Here is a 19,842-nt window from a genome sequence, read left to right on the forward strand (position 1 = left end):
AAGATAAGCTTTGTCAGTTGAAACCCTAAATTATCTGTACCTTACCTTATTTTATTCAGTTCTATATTACTATTTCCGCGTTTACGTTGGTACTTGTTGGCTGCCTGCGGGTGTATTCATTGGTGTGTACTGTGCGTACACAGTTGGGGGAGTAAAGGCTCGGAGGGGCAGTATGGACTCCCTTACTCCCCCTCCAGTAGGAGCAGTTGGTTTATCCCATAGTACTTCCTCAGTTGTTGCGCGTGCCTAGCTTAGCTGGTCTGTGTGACCGGAGTTTCCCTTCCGCTGACGGGCTGCTGTCACACACACACACACACAGGTACCATGTTTTCCCATTCCCGGTGTCTCACCAGGAATTTTGGCCGATCCCTCTCTGCCATCCGCCAGGTAGGCCGCAACCTCATAAAATGTTGTCTTTGCCATTCACAAAGGAATTGTATCCTGCGGCAATCTCTTCCGTTCATCTCTACCAGAGCTAACGTTAGCATTAGCCGGCTAGTTGCTATAGGCCAAGGAGAGGCCGTAACATTGTAAGCCAAGGACAGTATGACACTTCCGCTCACAAGTACTTGCTGCAGCTTAAAGTTGGAAACCGTACCTTCTGGATGTGTTTGATTTTGCCTTTTGACATACGTGTAGGAGGCTTGTGGTTTAGGCAGAGAGTAGTTATATGTTCATGCAAAATCATTAAAAATGATTTCCACAGAATATGCTAGCTGTAAGCTAATTGTATGGATAACATAGCTAGCTGTCATTTTTCCGAGGTCATGTCAGAAAAGTAAGAGTGTGGTAGTGTAGCTTTCTGTGGCTATGTTAAAAAAACCCCAATTAATCAAGACAGGTCCAGTTAATATAGACTGTCAGGTTGTTAGTGGGATTAGTAGTAAATAATTAAGCGTTAATGCAGCCAAGAATCCCCATGCTGAACACTCAGTCCAGCTGTCGTTCACTTCATTTTATTGATCATGTCAAAGGTCATCTTACGTCAGTGTGTGGAAGTGACTTTTGACCGCCAGCTTTCTCCAAAACAATTTATTCAAAATTATAACTGTGGGTACTGTTTAACTTGATGGTGGATATTTGTGCATTTCCAAAGGTTGCAGATGCTTTGTAATGATTGACTTTGTCTTTTTACAGGGGAATAATGTGTTAGCTCGTCGGGCTGCAGGAGGTATGTATACTTACTGGTCAAACATGTTCATCCCCTTCTCTAGAGAAGTTCTTTACATGGTTATCTTGTCATTCCTCGAACAGCTCTGTCAGCTAGCAACTCTATCATCATCAACAGCAACAATGTGTAAGTGCATACACTCTCTAGAGACTGTCTGAGCTACAGTCAGAATATGAGGACACTTTTACAAGAAATATGTGATGAATGAGCTGAGTGTTATTCTATTCTTAGCTGGTCAAGTTTAATATAAATTCCATTTATCAGTGTCTCTTTACTTTTTTAAAAATTATTCAATAAACACTGCATGCTTCATGCATATGTTTCTTGTCTGATTGTTTTTTTTTTTTTTTTCTTCCTCCTTTTTATGTTTAGAAAACATAATCCCCGATCCAGTGTCTTCCAAATTCAGTACTTCAGAACATCTGTAGCCTACAGTAAGTATTAACTTGATTTTGTGAGGGCTTTTTAGCATTTAACATATTAGAACAGTGGACAGGGGAGCTGTGGACAGAAAACAGGGGAAGACGTGCAGTAAATGTCTTCAAGGGAAGTCGAAACTTGGGCTTATAGGTTGTCTGGTCAACCCAGTGATCTAAACTGGCGCCTCAGCATTAACATATTTTAATGTTTCATTTTTACTCTTGTCTAACTGTCACTAAAGCACTTTCACAATACATTGAAATGAATGTCCTTTTACTCGTCTTTGCCCTTCAGGAGATGAAGTTGTCACAGTTAAGACCCCTGCATTTGCGGAATCTGTCACAGAGGGGGATGTGAGGTGGGAGAAAGGTAATGCTTTTAATTCCTAAACATAAACTCATTGTTTCTACTATAGACATGGCAAGATTGTTACAATGTTTTCTCCTTACAGCTGTTGGAGACACTGTCTCTGAGGATGAGGTGGTGTGTGAAATTGAGACCGATAAGGTAAAACTAAATAAATGTTAAACTAATTCAATATGTTTTTTACTGCTGGTGGTTGTTGGACTTTGAGGGCTATATTTCCAAACTTTACAATCTGCTTTGTATTTACCTATTCAATACAAAAATGTATGATTACAATCAAGAGGTGGTTTTTAAATACATTAATTCTTAATTTCACATGTTTTAGTTTGGCACAGTTCACCTCACGAAGGTAGACTGTGTGGTATTGGGTTAATATCCTGGAACTTTGTGTATTTCTTTTTATATTTTAAGCATTTTTACTGCTTTTCCATGTTATTAGACATCCGTGCAGGTTCCCTCTCCTGCCTCTGGAGTGATCGAGGAGCTTTTGGTCCCAGATGGAGGGAAAGTTGAAGGAGGAACTCCACTTTTTAAGCTTCGAAAAGGAGGTCTGTGGATTTTTGTAACTTTTTTTTTTTTAATTGATTAAACACACTCTAAAGACTGGGTTGTCATAACTGTTCATATCTCCACCTTTTAGCTGGTGCTCCTAAAGCTGCAGAAATTCCAAAAGCCGAAGCTCCAACTGCTGCAGCCCCTCCGCCGCCTTCTGCTGCCCCTCCACCCCCTCCCCCTTCATCCGTGGGCCCAATTCCCACAGCCATGCCCCCTGTGCCACCTGTGCCAGCACATGCTATGGACAGCAAACCAGGTTAGTTGCCATCAGACAGACGGTCTGTGTCATGTGAGAACTGTTTTGCTTGACAGCTGCGTTCTTGACCTCCAGCTTACTTGATTAAACGTTGTTTGGTGCTCTTTCGGCAGCAGCTTTCAGCAGTTGTAGACTGTATACTGATGTCCTTTTGCCTCATCAATTCTCACAGTTTCAGCCATCAAGCCCACCCCTGCTCCAACTGCACCAGCGGCACAAGCAGAGGGAGGGGCCAAAGCAGCCAGGACAGAGAGCAGGGTAAAGTGCAATACATGACATTTAGTTGTATTTGAAAATTTCAGAGTTGTTTGATTTGAAGTAGTGTAGAGATGAAAAATATGCAACATAATTCTGTGTGTATTTGTGTTTTTTTTAGGTTAAGATGAACCGCATGAGACTGAGAATTGCCCAGAGGCTGAAGGAAGCCCAAAACACCTGCGCTATGTTGACTACGTTTAATGAGGTCGACATGAGGTAGGAAATTCGAAATTAACTGACCTACATTATTAAACGCTCTGTGCTATTTTAGATAATCAATGTGAAGTGTTCCTTGTTACATGAACACACACAAATGGAAATTTCTAAAGAAAAAAACGACCGACTTTGCAAAGTTTATGAGCCAAACTCTGCAACTGTGCAAACGTGTATTTGTTTGTGGTATTTTGTGTATGTAGTATACATACTGTATCAGTGTTAAAAGCCAAAGCAACACTTTCACAAATGGTTATAGATTGGAATCTGTCCAGCAGGAAAAGCTTTTTGAAACCCAATATCCTCTTAAACACTGGAATGTAAATATTTGGTCGTAATTCCATCTAAAAAGAAGATAAGAATTGTTAAAACAGGTTTTATTAATTTACAAGGAAATGTTATTGTCTGCACTTGCCCCCTGTGCTGAAGAGGACACTTTGAGGATTTCTTTTCCCCGCAAATGTGTGGTGTCAGCTTTCAGCTATTCAGGGTTTTCTATGTATCCTAATTAGATTGACATCGACGGTCTGGAGGAAGACTTCCCAGGCTAGGGCTCATCTGGAGCCGAAGGAGCTAGTCAGAACAGGAGGCTGGAGCATCTGCAGGGGCCCACAGAGACCTGCGCTCTGAGTGGAAGAGCTGCCTCAACCGATATGGGCTTTTATGACAGCCCAATAAGATTTACAGGCTCTAGAAAGTGAAGATTTTTATCGCTTCTTCTCTCCTTTCTCGGAGAGTCTGTGTCTTGGGAGGGGCTAATTACGTTAGCGGCGAAACCCTAGAGCTTCAACAGGGTTAGATACAGGAAAACAAACAATTAAAAGAGATACAAGAGGAAAAATGACCAATAGTGAAACAATTAGCAGGCCCAAAGCTTTTTTTTTCTTTTTTTTTTCCACTACTATCAGAGCCAACATTCTTTTATAGCCATCAAAAGAAGATACAGTATTTAAAACTTTTAAATAAATACAATAGTGGTGCACTTTGTAGTAGAAATTTGCACAACAAGACAGTTAAACGCTGCTCTTGTTTGTCAGCATGAGAAATAGGTTTTCATACTTTATTAAATTGTAGCTCAAAGCTTGCTAACCATTGGTTCAAAGGTGCTGCCTGGCACAGCTCTTTCTCTGTGTCTCAGGAATTTAGACACAGTCAAGTTAGACCAAGACAACCAGAGTAGTTCTGCAGTATTTTGATCTACTAACTGAACTCTGTCAGCGTTAACTGAGCTATAACCACTTAACCAGAGGAATCCTCAAACGTGGTCTGCACAGACACGTAGACGCTATCCTTCGAAATTCATAACTCTGCTGGTGCTAGAATGGCCAACATGAGCCACACTAAACAAGCTAGCTATTTAAATTATATTGTATAAAACCATGTCGTTTAAATGGCTTTTAAAATCGTATGCTAAATTTGTACAGACAATGTTTATCCATGTTCCTTTTAAATGTGCTCAAGTTTGGAGTGTGTTTTTACTGTTAGACTAGTTGGGTAGTCTTTTTCTTCTTCTTCTTTTTTTTATCACTTCGTAAGTTAGTCAGCAGGAATAATTTAATGCCTTACTAGCATGAGTCATGGATTGTCTGCTAAGAAATACTAGTTAAATCCTCAGAAAACCATTAACTTAAAAAACTAAAACTACTAAAAAAAACTAAAACTACTACTAATCATAGAAATGATGGCATTTCTAAGTAGAATATATATATGGCCATTACATTATATTTTTGGTTATGCACCACCTTTTTGTTTTTAAAGAAATCAAGTTTTATAAATATTTTACTTTTTTTTTCATTCATATTTAATGTGAATATATATTTAAATACTGAGATCTTGTTAGACTGCTCTAGTTACAATTCCCTCCTTTTTTGGATTCCATCAAATCCAGTGTCTGTAGGCTTGAACTCTGCTTAATCCCCAAGTTGATGATTTTTTTTTCTGTTTTTTCCACAGCAACATCACAGAGATGAGGAAGACTTACAAAGATGCTTTCCTGAAAAAGCATAACATGAAGTTGGGCTTCATGTCTGCATTTGTGAAGGCTGCTGCCTACGCTCTTTCTGACCAACCTGCTGTTAATGCCGGTATAGATCAACCTCAAAAGAATGAGAACCCTTACTTGGTGGTATCAGTTTCACACCACTGCTTTGCATGTTTGGTATCAAGTCATAGCAAGTATGTGCGGTGAAGAAAAAGATTTAAGTTTCAGTATCTTTCATTGCCCAGCCACAAAACCGACTCTAACTTATTTACTGCTCCTAGACCACCCTGACCTATTTAGATAGACCTCAGTGAAACATGGGTGGTCTATATTTCTGCCCTATCTATAATTGTCTGTGGGTTTTTCTTGCCATGAATTTTTACTTGCATGTAAGTGAAAATGGTACATAAGAAAGGGAACTTTTGGTTGCATGTAGTAGTGGAGATTCATAATTTAAATCTGCATGTAGATTTTCAGTAAGTCTTTCTTGTTCTGTGTTTCCAGTAATTGATGACACAACCAAAGAGATTGTGTACAGGGACTATGTTGATATCAGTGTGGCTGTGGCTACACCAAAGGTAAGACAAGTGAATTTTATGGTCGAGCTCATTGTGAGTGCTTGATGGCTCGTTTCTGAAACCACTGACTCACTGACTCACGTGACTTTTTCTTTCTCAGGGTTTGGTGGTTCCTGTAATACGAAATGTCGAGGGAATGAACTTTGCTGATATCGAGAGTGCCATCAATTTGTTGGGAGAAAAGGTAAGATTGTGAAACATAAAATTTTTTGTTATAGTTTATTCCTTTTTTCTGTTCCTTTTTTCTAAATCCTTGTTGGTAAAGAGTTTCTATCCATGCGTTTCCTCATTATATAAATTATGCGTTCTTAGGCCCGTAAGAATGAGCTGGCTGTCGAGGACATGGATGGAGGAACTTTCACCATCAGCAATGGTGGCGTGTTTGGGTCTCTGTTTGGCACCCCTATAATCAACCCACCGCAGTCTGCTATATTAGGCATGCATGGCATCTTTGACAGACCTGTTGCAGTCGGTGGAAAGGTTTGTGCTCTCATTATTAAAAAGAATCATGCATGACAGAATCATTATTTAATGAAAATGTGCTGATAAATCTCTTTTACAGGGTACAGCTTGGTTTATTTACGAATCAGGTTTAACCTTTGTGCACATATCTCACTAACATGCACTGGACTCCAACTTGACTGGGGAGAAACTTCACATTTAACCTAATATGTACAAACAATATATATTTTTATATACATAAAAATCACTGTAGGGCATATACATTGTGTCAGTAGTTATCTGCTGAATAATATGGTGCTCCACGCCAACTGTGCTGGAAAAAAATAGAAATAGTAGACAGCAGGAATAAATAACAAACAGGAGAAATACACATCATCAAGAGGAATATATACACAACACAAGAAAGGCACACATTGGAGAACAAAGGACTTGGTCTGAGTATAGAGTGGCTTGAGTGATTACAATTACTCAGACCATGGCTCAGATTGGTGAGGTGAGTGGGCATGGGTGGGGTGTGGGGGGATAGTGTTTGTTAACAGTGTGTTGTTGTGAGATATACCTGAGGCACCGGCCAGAGTGCAGTGGGTCAAACAGGTGGTGGGCAGGTTGCAAGGGCTCACCTGTGATGGCTGTGGTTGGAGGATCTAGCGATGGGAGTGACAAAGAGCAACCTTTTTTTTTTTCGGGGGGGGGGGGTGTAATTACCCTCTGTACAGACTTCCTGTTCTCAGTCGTGCCCCCTGCGTACCCCCAGACCACGCTCTGCACTGAGGAATGGTAGAGGGCCAGCAGCAGCTTCTGGTCCAGGTTATTCTTCCTCAGGACAAGGAGGAAGTGCGGCTGCTGCTGGTCCGCCTTTACCAGGGGATTGGTGTTGTGGGTCCAGGTGAGATCGGCTGAGATGGTGATGCTCTGAAACCTGAAACCTTAAGGTGGAAAAAGGATCCCACCTGTTCTACATTTATAACAATTATATTTGTTCCTGGTGTTTTACTGCCAAAACTCAAATATAGTTTTAAATCCTACAAATATGAGAATGTAAATACATTAGAAAAGTGGGAAATAGTAATGATGCACATTATGAAGACTGTCCATTGTTTTGTTTTTTCTCACATGTACAGTAGAGGTGGGAATCACCATACATCCCACGATACGATATTATTGCAATTTTTTTAAAATATTTTGCGATATTCAGATTCTGTACATAAAGATAAACTTTGTCAATATTCATTTTATCTAATATCAAAGTCTCACACTCAGTCTTTCTCTCATTTCAGTCAGTTTTATTGTTGACAAACTGAACGGTTTGTATTACAGTCTAGTCCAACTTAACTGAATGCAACCATCTGGTACAATTATAGCTATTCTGAACTATGCAATTTATGAAAACTATGCAGCCCCTTCAGCAACTGAAGAATTTGAAAGTAAATTAAAACAAAATATAATTTTACATGAAATAAAAAAGTTTTAAACTTAATTAAAATAAAACTTGTCTGAAATTAAAATAAGTAAACTGTCAAGTGTATTGCTGCCAAAAAAAAAGTTAAACATATTTGGACAGTGAAGGAATGTCAGGATGTCAGGAAAAAGGAGCTGATCAACATGCTCTGAAGTCAGAGCATGTTCCAGTCCACAAAAACCTTTTGTGTAACAAAATATCGATTTCTGCTGTCCCTGTATCGATACATTATTAGCAAACAAAATATCACGATACTACACAGTATCGATTTTTTCCCCCCACCCCTAATGTACAGTAGAGTTACACTGATCAGGCATAACATTATGACCACCTGCCTAATTTTGTGTTAGCACCCCTTTTGCTGCCAGAACAGCCCTCACCCTTTGAGGCATGGACTCCACTAGACCCTTCGCCAAAGTGTCTGGCACCTAGATGTCAGCAACTTTAAGTCCTGTAAGTTGTCAGATGGGGCCTCCAAGGATCTGACTTGTTTGTCCAGCACGTCTCACACATACACGATTGACTTGAGATCTGGGGAATCCATTTTTGCTCCGTAGCAGGGTGCGTTATCCTGCTGAAACAGGCCACAGCCATCAGGGATGACTGTTTCAATGAAGGGCTGAACATGGTCTGGAGCAATGTTTAGATAGGTGGAATTGTCAAAGTAACATCCACATGTATGACAGGACCCAAGGTTTCCAGCAGAAAATTGTCCAAAACATCACACTTCCTCTGCCAGGTTCCCATAGTGCATGCTGTTGTCAGGTGTTTTCACAGGATGAGCAACCAGGCCACCTTTTTCCATTCCTCTGTGGTCCAGTTCTGAGGGTCACATGCCCACTGTTGGCGCTCTTATGTTGTTAACAGAGGTCAGCATGGGCACCCTGATGGTCTCCAGCTATGCAGCTCCATATTCAACAAACTGCGATTGCAACAAGCTCAACGTCAAAAAGAGTAAAGGTCACTCTCAAGGTTGCCGCTGTTGACATTTTGGACCAAGAAGACATTGTTTGAGTAAAAGACGCCATCTACGTCCACTGTAAATGGCTGTCACTGAAAAGAGGTGGTGGGTAACAACACCAACTGTCAGCCATCTAAAGTGTGCTCTTGAGATCCCTTCCCACGGTCCTCAAACCTCATTCACATCTTGCGTTAGGTGACCTCAATAGGCCACATGATGGGGTGGGGCAAGGTCTGATAGTGGTTTCACCTGAAACCTCGGGTGGTATAACTCACACCTTTTTTAACATTTTGGCTCACATGATTTATAGTGGGTCAACAACAACCTCCTAAGAGACAACCCCCAGTATGGTTTAATACCTGGGCCTCTCTGGCTTTTGGTTTTTCATTTTAAAAAGTTAAAAAGAAGGTGGCTGAACTTCTTTAAGCGCTTACCATGACCTGGATGACTGAGAACCTACACAGACAGCTCGTCTGCCCACACAGGCCAGCCTTCGTTTCTCATGTGTATCAGTGAGCCTTGGCAGCCCATGACCCTGATCGCTGATTCACCACTATTCCCTCCTTGTATCACTTTTGATTGATAGTGACCACTGCAGACCGGGGATACCCCACCAGAGCTGCAGTTTTAGAGATTCTGTATTGTCAAGGCATCGCAATTTTCCTGCTTCTAACACATCAACTTTGAGGACACAATGTTTACTTGCTCACTAATATATCACACCTGCTAACAGGTGCCATGCTGAAGAGATAATCAGTGTTATTCACGTCACCTGTGATTGGTCATAATGCTGTACCTGATCAGTGTATATCATTATGACTCCTCTCTCTTTTTTATTAAACGAAATTTTATGTACAATATTATCAAGTAAGTTAAGTCTTCACTTTCTTCATCATTATCGTTTGGTTGTGTCTTGTAGGTGGAAATCCGTCCAATGATGTATGTTGCCCTGACGTACGATCATCGGCTGATTGATGGAAGAGAGGCTGTCACTTTCCTGCGCAAGATCAAGTCCGTGGTGGAGGACCCCAGGGTGCTGCTCCTTGACATGTAAACATCTGTGAACTCCAGGCCCAAACAAACCACCCCACACAAATAGTGGCTGTACTCATCTGACGAACATTACTACATGTCATTTTGTAATGTGTTGTTGTATTGGTTAACTACAGGGGGAAAAAAGAAGACAACACTTGGGTTGTGCAATGGACATTTGCAAAGCTAGCAGTGATAAAGGGTTTTGTGCTGCTGTGGAGAATTGTTGGGGTCTGGGGTTTCTGGTGCTGGTCTATAGATCAAAAAAAAAGAAGAAAATTCTCATACTGATGTGCGCTATATGTCGTTTTCTACATAGGACTGAAAGATTTTCAACTTATTGTGAGACGAATGGCAGACCCAGTTAAAACTCCATAGATTAATTTTATTGTTTTAGCAGAGAAAAACAGAGCACATATTGGGCTAGAAACCAAGAAAAGCTGTTCTAAAATCTCCAAAGTGATGAAGTCCTCAGAGAATTTACGTCACCTGTTCAGAATAAAAGAAAAAGTTTCGTTTTGCTGTGTAAGAAAAACTATTTAAGAAAAAAAAAAGAACATTTTAAACAATAAAAGCTGAATTACTCGACTTAGTCCTTGTCTGGGTTTGTTTTATTCCTTCCAGATTAACCTAAAGGAATAGATGGCTTAGAAAGTAGCTGATTGACGTGTTTCAAATGAGGGGTGGAAATGTTGCTTTGTAACATGAATGACAAAATATGGGATGTAATCCAGCCCAGTGGATGGTTGCAGAGAGAAAAATGTTTGAAATGTCCACTGCAATTTACACCAGAAAACATGGCTGCAAGTGCTTCAGAGCCGATTGCTTTGCATAGGTTTTGGTCAGAAATGCCAGATGTCTGACTCATTGTTAGCTTGAAGGCGGCCTTACTTACAAATTACCCGTGACCTGCCTTAGTACGCACAAAGGTCTGTAGGCCAAAGCGCCATGCTGACACACTCCTTTTAGTTATGACAGTAGTGTTCCTTTGTAATGGCACATTGTGTAACTGCAGTTATTTTTCTGAAGACATCTTAAGCTCTTAATGTGTTTTGTAAATTAAAGGTTGATTTAATGTGAATTTTTTAGAATCCAGTTGTAATTCTACTAAAAGAAAGTGGTAGATGTTGGCAAAGGATTTTGAAGGCAGTAGGAGGAGAGACCAGAGAGAAGATTAATTGATGCAGTGGAGGAGCACATGAGAAGGACTTGTGTGACAGAAGAGAATGAGCTGCTGTGTTGACCCCTAAAGGCACCGGCTAGAGGAAAAATGCAGAGTAGTTTTACATTTCTGACCCATTTGAGATCAAGTTGCACTTCATGTGACTCATGTGGGGGCGATACCATCTGTTGTAAATAACTTGTTTATCCTAGTTTCTGAACATACACTCACTGGCCACTTTATTAGGTACATCTTGCTAAGAATGGGCCACCTTTCAACTTAAGAACTGGCTTAATTCCCCATGACATAGATTCAGCAAGATGCTGGAAACATTTCCCAGAGACTTTGGTCCATACTGCCACGATAGCATCACAGGGCTGCTGCATATTCATTGGCTGCACACCCATGACACAAGTCTTTCATTCCACTACATCATAAATGTGATCTATTGGACTGAGATCTGGTAACTGTGGAGGCCACTGTGGATACTCAAACTAGCCCCCGTGTCACCAATAACTGCACCATGTTCAAAGTCAGTTAACCCACCTTTATTTTCCCATTCTGATGCTTGGTTTGAACTTGACCACGTCTTCATGCCTAAAAGCACCGAATTGCTGCCACGTGATTGGCTTATCAGTTTAATGTTTGGGCTAATGTGCAGTTTTAACAGGCTTACCCAACAAAGTGATCAGAGAGTGTAGGTATCCATGTCAATATCTGTACATTTTGAGTCATACTGCTGCAAATCTAATCTCAATAGGTTTAATGTATCCCTGATAGTATTACTGTTGTTTTAAAATTGTGGAGCCTTAAGACTCAGTGACAGACTTTGTGAACATATCCCAATGTACACCAAGGAAACACAACTCCTGAAGGGAAGGAAATGTCAACTTAAATGTAAGTTTCAGAGTGGCCTGTGGAGGTCCACAGCTATGGAGTGAACTTGAAAGCACAATAAAAACCCTTCTCTGTCTTTAAAAAGTGTTTTGCACCGTAGCCACTACTAAAATATGTTTAATACTAAACCTTGTACAGCTGGGATTTTACAAAATCTGCAACAGCTTTACACTTGAAGTCCACACCCTCATGAATCTACACTTTTCATATTTTTATGTGCCACTATCTAGAGATGTAATCATTTCATGATATGATACTTTAGGATCTAGCTTAGTATGAGAATGCATGTTCAAAATGATATATTTTAGGTATCATGCATGTATTTTCTGGTGTTTTGGGTCCCTGGTTATGAGCCCTGGATATCTTTTGGGGAGTCCCACTTCACAAATGACTACTTTATATGTAATCATATTTTAAAAAGTTTAAAATACATTTGAATAAACCAAAACTTAAAATTGTGCCAATCTTTGGACGCAGTAATGGCCTATTTATGAATGATAACCCAAAATGACAAAGGCTTTATAACAGGAAGGGATGTTCAAAGAAGATGTAACAATTTATTGCCTATTTATTCATTCTTCATTATTGTTTTTCTACATCAAGTAATCCAAAATTAGTAATTTTTTTCAATTGTCACATGTTAGGTTTAGTTGGCATCGGTTTTCATGCACGGTGATACTGAACTTGTAAAACTATCAAAATTACATCAAATATATATTAAGTTACATCTCAAGGGTTTAAAATAATCCATCTTGTTTCACTGTCCATGTGACAGTTCACCATTTTTGTTTCAGCTTTTATTTTGTCATATTTCTTTGGGAAGCACAAAATTCAAATGAAACCAGTATGCGGTGCTACAACCGTTAGGGCCACGTTAGGATGCTCGGATTCAGCCCAGTGTTTCAAGTCCAGTGTAACACACAGGGATCATCTCCTGCTAGCAGCTCAGAGCCTTCCAGGAAACTCCATTGAAGAAGGGATGACATTTGATGTCACTTACACCCCCACCTCCAGAGCCAAGGCGATAACCAGCATCGAACTGGAGCAACTGTAAGTGAAAATGAGTAGAAACACAGTTTAAAACTTTTTGAATACACTCTTTATAACAAAAGCCTTGCAGATCTTTCAACCCTCAACTCTAACCTCGGTAAGCAGAGAAGCGGCCGCGGTGCTCAGGTGGTCGGGGATGAGCAGCTGAGTGTGGGAGTGGATTCCTGCTGGGTGGAACTGCCACAAAGGCTGCGGGAGAGTCAGAACCAATATTTTGCAGGGATGGTACAAAACTTACAAAATTCAAAAGTTGCAGACTATTACATTATTAATATGCTTGGAGAGCGTTTAGCTTACCATTCCTGTAAGAAGTTCGAACAGCAAAGCCCCAAGACTCCACCAATCGCAAGACTCTGTGATCCGGGACACTCCGCCAATTTCTGTCAACAGACATCGAGCTGAGCTGAGTTCAGTTATCACTGATGTTCCCTGAAGGTGTGTTTCTTGTTATCGCTTTATATTCACTTGCAATGTGTCGAGTTGGTTGAGATGAATTTAAAAGGCTTTACAGCTGAGTGAATGTGGCTCAGCCAATAGAGTGGCCAATTTCCTAATTGGAACGTTGGTGGTTTGATCCCTGGCTGCTCCAGGCTGTGTGGCAAAGTATTTTTGGGTACGACACTGAACCTCTGAGTTTGTCCTGATGCTGGATCACAGTGTGAATGGTAGACAGAGAGCACTTAGATGTAGAAAAATGTCCTTGTGTGAAGGTGTTTTGTATAAGAAGAGTAGAAAAGTGATATATAGAGACCTCTCCACTTACCATGAAGTACCCGACTTCTTGTTCAGGACAAAGCGGACCAAATGGACATTGCCACTAGGTGGCAGTTTATGCTAAGGAGTAAGCAAGGGTGCCAGCTTAGAGTGAAGTCTTACCGGGAGCACAGTACATCTGTTCCATGGATTTGGAGCTGATCTCTGACTGAACCTCACTCCACTGGCTGAAGAACGTCAAACACACCTTTCCTGTGAAAACATTATAGCAAATTAAACTCAAATACAGCACAAATAGGGTGGTCTTTTTTTTTCTTTTTTTTTTTGTGCCTGTCCCATTTGGTTCTTTAGCCGTCAGAATTGTTGTCTGAAGACCAACAAGGATACCCAATGGATTTATTTTGCCAAATGGATCATCATGGCACAAATTGGGTGGTCTTTGACAGTTGCTAGATTTGATAGCCTTACCGTTGCTAGTGAGTAGAACATTTCTAGGGTTAAGATCCCGACACAGGACGCCTTGCTGATGCAAACTCTCCAAGGCCAACAAGATCTGTGCCCCCCAGATGCGCACTTCATTCTCAGGAAGCCCCCAACAGGTCTGCATGGCCTTATCTGCAGCCCCGGGCGACTTGATAGGGAACCGAGGCAGATGGCACCAGCCATCCACCTCTATGATCTGGTCTTCTCTTTCACCATCTGGTCTTTCTGGTTTTATAAAACCATCCACATCCTCTCGCTTCCTGTTGGGCGGGGCATCATGAGGGCCAGAGGAGAACCAGCCTACAGATGATCCCTTTGTTGTAGGTGCACGCTTCTCTCCAGGGCTTAGCAGCTCACGGGCTTCCTCTACTCCTTCTTTTGCCTCACTTGAGCAGGCTTCCCCTTTGTTACTGAACCCTGAAAAAGCCAAGGGAACCCTGGAAAACATGTGCTTTTTTTCTGTAACACTGAGGCAGAGTGAAGCCGAGGAAGGCCAAGAACTGTCCGAGGTGATCTGTGTATCTGTGTGGTCAGAAAATACTACTCTGTCTGTACTTCTGATAACTACCATTCCATTTCTTTCTTCCACAGTGGGACTGCTGCGTTCCTGCTTTGTGTTTAATTCTGCTGAGTTTACACCTAAAACAGATCCCTGGGGAGAGCCATTCATATCCCATGAAGCCCTGCCATGGATCTGGGTTTGGCAATGAAGAGGAAGATGCAAGATGGCAGGACTAGAACTCAAAACATTTTCACCGTTTTGTGACCCTGCTTTAATAAACGAGTCCAGATTCGTATGAGGTGCAGTTCGTTCTAGGGATAAATCAGCGTCAGTCAGTGCATAGGGGTTTGTTTTCTCACAGTTGTGCACTGGATCCGCAGCTTTCCAAGCCACTTCGAATTCGGAGCTGCACTCTATCAGCCCCATTCCAGGTTTCTTTTTATGGAGCTCCGACATGACGTCGAGAGCTTGACTGACACGAGCGCAGGAGAGAGGAAGAGCTGGCTTTTCCTGAGTTTCGCTGGAGTGCAAACACAAACTAGGAGCTGGTGGATGGATGTGAGTTTTGACCTGTGTCCTCGTCGGGCCAGACAGCAGAGTGAGCCGATCAAGCTTGGTGTAAAAAGACGCCGCCGAGCGTGTGTTCTGCAGACAACCCGTCTCCTCGATGTAGGAGTGAGTCCCGCAGCTCTCCAGTCGCTGCTGCGTCTCATCCCACGAGGTAGGGAAGTCTGCGTCGGGGCTTTCGTCGTTTAGTTTCTCAGGAATCACCGCTGCACTTCTGCTCTGCTGGTAGTCTGCGCTGATTGCAGGTGAGGTCCGGCTGGTCTTCAGCTTGGTGTTATGATGCCGAGAAGCGAAGCATTCTGGGTGTTCCTTGGCCTTCTCGTTCCTCAGTTTATGCAGCTTGGAGAAAAGCCTCCCACCTACAGAGAAGGAGCAATGCAAAAAACCCCTCTATATTACACTCCATTACTGTTACCAAAAATCCATCCACATTGTTCCAGCAGCAGTGGGAGCAGTGGTTAAACGCTCACCTTTGACATGCTCCAAATGCAGATACACAACATCCTCACTGACGTAATATCTTAGCAGCTTAACCATGTATGGCACCCCTTGAGGAATGATGGTTGGCTGGTCCCTGCTCTCCCAGCTAGACTTAACCAGGCTCTGGAACATAATGAGCATGACTCATATAGTTATATATAAATTAGCATTTTCTAGATGAGAAAGACGCAGGTGCATTATTACTCATTCGGGCGTAGATTAACCACTGCTTGGATTGACCCTTTAGGTCCAAGTGCCTGTCTGCTGCAATGTCTATCTGTACACTGAAATATGAGGTGCACTAGCACTGGCTAAAAGGGTGAGAGCTCTTAGGCTTGATTAATGTGGAGTGATACTCTGGGAGACAATCAGCATCGACTAGCCTGCAACAGAATACAACAACGGTGTTGCTGCTAGACAGCAACCCTCCCCCTCAAATCATCTCAACTATCTGTGGGCACGTGTTGGCCAATGGATGTGTTTTTATAGGTATAATTTTGTTGATCAACTGGCTACTATAGAGCGCACACTCACCTTTACCACAAATGTCTCCTTGTTGACCATACTTTGCACAATTAGGACCTTAAGAATGAGAAATAACACCTTTAGCCTTCCACATAAAAGCGGGTAAATTATTACAGCAAGTTTCAAGGTTGGAGCGCAGTTGATCATTGACACGTTCACTGTGTACTACAAGGAGTGCAAAAAGGCAAAAGAAACAATAAAAATCAAAATTAAAACAAAAGTCTTTCATACCTTGTCAGCCACACCCACAACCTTACACATCTCCAGATCCTCCACGGGTGAACTCAGGTGTCTGATTGGACGGAACCTCAGACTGCTGTAGCCCTGATGACACAGAAATCAACCAGATCTCAAGTAAGAATTTGAAACTTGGTTTGTGATAGTAGGCACTAAATGTTTTGTCCTTTGAGAAGAGCACAAGCAAGGAATGCTGAGCTACAATATGTTACAACCCTGCATGCATATTAACAAACAAGATGCCTTTTTTCTTCTCTTAAAAGCAGCAAAGGATGATTGTCTTACCCCTAAATGAGAGCTCCCTTTTCCCAGGTTATCCTGTAGATGTGTTATAAAGATTTCTTCTGCTCTCTTCAAATACTGGGTTGTTTTCCTCTTCACAGCCTCCCGACGATCCTTGTTCGGATCCACTGCAAAACAATTCAATTCAGTCTCACACCAGTAAAAGTGGGTAAAACCTTGGCTTTGGGAATATATCAAATGCCACAAAGTACCTTTGATCTATAAAACAGCAGCACACATCTAAAATATTTGGCCAGCAAGCAAATCTGTGCTTAACCTTTGGTTTATGACTTCCTGTTTTTATACTCGTTCACATCTTCCCATCACATGTCTTGTGCAAACATGCATTTCCATGTTCCCTATTCACTCTGTCACGCAGAAAAGAGACCAGATATTTTCCACTTACATTGAACCCCATTTAGCAGCAGGTCCACGCCGTTCTTGTAGTAACTGAAAGCTGCCTCATAGTCCTCATTCACCTCACTGTCCAGTGCCATGCGGATCTGCTTGGCCGCCTCCACCAAGTAATCTCTTTTTGCCATCACTTCTTCTTTTGGACCCGTCAAGGTCCAGCTGGGCCTGTGCATAGTGGAGAAAGTTAGACATTACTCTTAAATAAATGGAACTAAATTCAAATATAGTTGAGATATGCACAAACTGCCTAATCACAGAAAGAGAAACTGAATATAAAACTTGGGTATGTTAATCACACTGCTGCTGTGAGGCTTTTAAAATGATATTAAAACAACACAACCGTTCAGATTACCTTTGCTCTTCAGTCTTATCAACAGCAGGGCTCATCTCTGCCCTCGATCACTGGAATCAGAGCATGTCTGCTCCCAGTGACTCCAAAACGTGGGTCTCTGCAGAAAGGCATGATCATCTGAGCGAGCACAAGCAAAGAGTTAACCGTCAGAGCAGAACAGGAAGTGAGTGCAGGCTTTGCTCTTCTATTTGTGATGAATGGAAAGAAGCAGAGCAGAAAATGTCCAAGATGACAGAGAGATGACTCAGAGCACTGAGGCTCATAGCTGTATGTCTCATAAATGCAATATTTTTCCTTAAAACATGATAAATACGCAAAGGCTTGCCTGAAAAAGGTGTAGACACAAAGACTCCCAACTGTACATGCTATAAAAACTGGGGTAATCGACTCCCACAAATCACATGACAGTGATCACTTCCAATGAGCAAAAGTATGTGCTAACACGAGGCTTGATTACATTTTTAGTATGCCATTTATAGCATTAAATGAATGAATTATCAGGCTGCATGCGGAAGCTATGGCTCAAAAGAAAACCTTCTATATATGAAAATCCTATATCCCCCCTCCAGTTCAGTCTACACTGAAACATCAGAGCCATAAACACCCCATCCAGCCGTGGAGGCGTCATCATCTGAGAAGTGTGAGCCACACAGACCCATCTGCAGTCTCCTCCATTATAATCCATCATCTTCACAACATTCACCTCATAGCCAGTAAGCTAGCAGTGTATCATGATACATAAGTGCACTAACACCACAGAAAACACGTGTAACCCGCACAAATGCACGCTGTGTACCTGATGCAAGGCGAGCATGGCCTGGACCCTCCGCCCCAGCAGCAGCAGCATCAGCAGCAGCCCGTGTCTTTAGCAACCAGAACACATCATCCCACAAGCAGGACAGGAGGAGAGAGCTCAGACGAGGCTGCTGATTGGCTGAGCATGATGTCACTTTAGGGTACCGTTCCACACACAGAGACCACTTCCCCCCTGTTATCCTGACAGATGCTAGAGGATTTAAAGAGACAGTGCTGTATTTGTGTTGACTGACTGAAGGCTATTTTCAGCCCAGATTTATTTATTTATTTAATTAAAAATAATGGATTTTCCTCAGATTTCTCCAGACGAATCACATTTAAAATTATTCATTTTATACATCAATCGATTTTTTATTTTATTATTATTTTTTTTTATGTCGACCATGTACAGTTAATGAAAGGTTCCTCCTGTTTAGAATTGATAAGCTGCTGGGTTTCGGTGGGTACTTGGTACCAGATGGAGCCACGCTCCAACCAGAGCACAAAGGCAAGTCCTCCCCCACCCCCTCATCCACCCAAGGGAGGGATTGGGTTACGGAAGTGGGAGGAAACTCCAGCATGTCCCTGGAAGAAGGGGGAGAAAGAGGGGCATAAGATCAAATAACCTTATCCAAAAGGGGAGGGGTATTAGTCACCACAGAGTTGTTGTTTTTTTTAACCCATCCACAATTAAATCAAATCAAATTTTGTTTTGTTTTAATTCAAACTGAAGCAAAATAACCCAGTTGAATGATAAACTTTGATTTTAGCACAATGTAAGACAACATTTATGACAATCACAATACAGGAGACCAAGAAGATATCCGGGTGTTGAATGTTTCATGACAGGAACCATGATGTCACTGTGTTTGTAGATCCTCTGATTAGTGGGATTGTATGTAAGCTGACAAATTTCTCCTGAAATATCTGTAAGATGATTCTCACTTCCCTCAGTGGTAGTAGAACTTCAAAGTGTCTGGCCTGGTGACATAGATACCGTTTCCTACAGTTACAGGCATGTACACAGTTGTTGTCTTTTGTATTTCGGTTTTATTGAAAGAGCAGCATTAAAGACAAAGCAGTTGTGCTCTTGCTTGAAGAGCTTCTAACGTATTCAGATGTGACAGCTGCTGTTATCTGTAGTCTAATACCCCTCTTATTATCTTAGCTAAACCGTGTGACATCATTTCATGGCCATAAACATTTTATTAGAACAGCATCACTGACCCTTGAGATTAGTGCACATGTGTGCATTATGTATACTATCCTTGGACTACTACAGGTCCATGACAGGGTTCCTGTTGTTTGTTTTCATTATTTAATCTGATTTATGAAAAAAACAGAATTAAAAGATGATTATGGCGAATCTTTATCTTAGTACTTATGGTGAGAAACTTGAGTTTTTAGTATCAGAAAGTAAATCCTGTATGAAGCTGCGGTTTTCTATGAAATGTGTGTATATGTTTATTTACATCGCATGATAACAGTTTATCTTCAGCTGCAGTTTAAAACAGTTTATTATCTCCTTTAAACTCCTGTAAACTCTCCAGTTACATGAAAGAACTGCTCAATTAGTTCACTTTGATCAATGAAAGCTAAAGTGATTAATCTGCAGTAAAAATCACATTTTATACTCGACTTTATGCGCATGTTAAATTCTGATTGTGAGT

General features: G+C 41.4%; 2 protein-coding genes and 1 long non-coding RNA gene across 6 annotated transcripts; 2 read left to right on the forward strand and 1 right to left on the reverse strand.

The window, feature by feature from the left end:
* Positions 1-222: 222 nt before the first annotated feature.
* On the forward strand, positions 223-10,300 carry dlst (dihydrolipoamide S-succinyltransferase). Its single transcript, XM_085143762.1, has 15 exons — positions 223-387; positions 1,138-1,171; positions 1,255-1,297; positions 1,544-1,605; positions 1,886-1,960; positions 2,043-2,098; positions 2,397-2,505; positions 2,598-2,768; positions 2,941-3,026; positions 3,145-3,242; positions 5,193-5,323; positions 5,725-5,798; positions 5,899-5,982; positions 6,111-6,278; positions 9,600-10,300. The coding sequence occupies exons 1-15, from the start codon at positions 325-327 to the stop codon at positions 9,732-9,734; spliced, it is 1,389 nt and encodes a 462-aa protein (XP_084999888.1). The 5' UTR covers positions 223-324; the 3' UTR covers positions 9,735-10,300.
* On the forward strand, positions 6,285-9,290 carry LOC146496515 (uncharacterized). Its single transcript, XR_014871228.1, has 2 exons — positions 6,285-7,386; positions 8,020-9,290. It is a non-coding gene; the product is annotated as an uncharacterized LOC146496515 (long non-coding RNA).
* Positions 9,526-18,312, reverse strand: rps6kl1 (ribosomal protein S6 kinase-like 1). Of its 4 annotated transcripts, none has more exons than XM_085143758.1 (11): positions 18,174-18,312; positions 17,378-17,494; positions 17,018-17,190; positions 16,615-16,739; positions 16,324-16,416; positions 16,102-16,149; positions 15,558-15,690; positions 13,698-15,446; positions 13,119-13,201; positions 12,915-13,010; positions 9,526-12,819 (listed from the first exon to the last, which is right to left on the reverse strand). In XM_085143758.1, exons 2-11 carry the CDS (start codon positions 17,410-17,412, stop codon positions 12,709-12,711), a joined length of 2,646 nt encoding a protein of 881 aa, XP_084999884.1. In that variant the 5' UTR covers positions 17,413-17,494; positions 18,174-18,312; the 3' UTR covers positions 9,526-12,708. The 4 variants fall into 4 exon arrangements, with proteins under 4 accessions (XP_084999884.1, XP_084999885.1, XP_084999886.1 ...); XM_085143759.1 differs by having other exon boundaries at positions 17,982-18,312; XM_085143760.1 differs by having other exon boundaries at positions 13,698-13,787; positions 14,004-15,446; positions 17,378-18,304.
* Positions 18,313-19,842: the final 1,530 nt, after the last annotated feature.

This window comes from Neolamprologus multifasciatus, chromosome 19 (genome assembly GCF_963576455.1).
Source record: "Neolamprologus multifasciatus chromosome 19, fNeoMul1.2, whole genome shotgun sequence".
In the NCBI taxonomy this organism is placed as follows: domain Eukaryota; kingdom Metazoa; phylum Chordata; class Actinopteri; order Cichliformes; family Cichlidae; genus Neolamprologus; species Neolamprologus multifasciatus.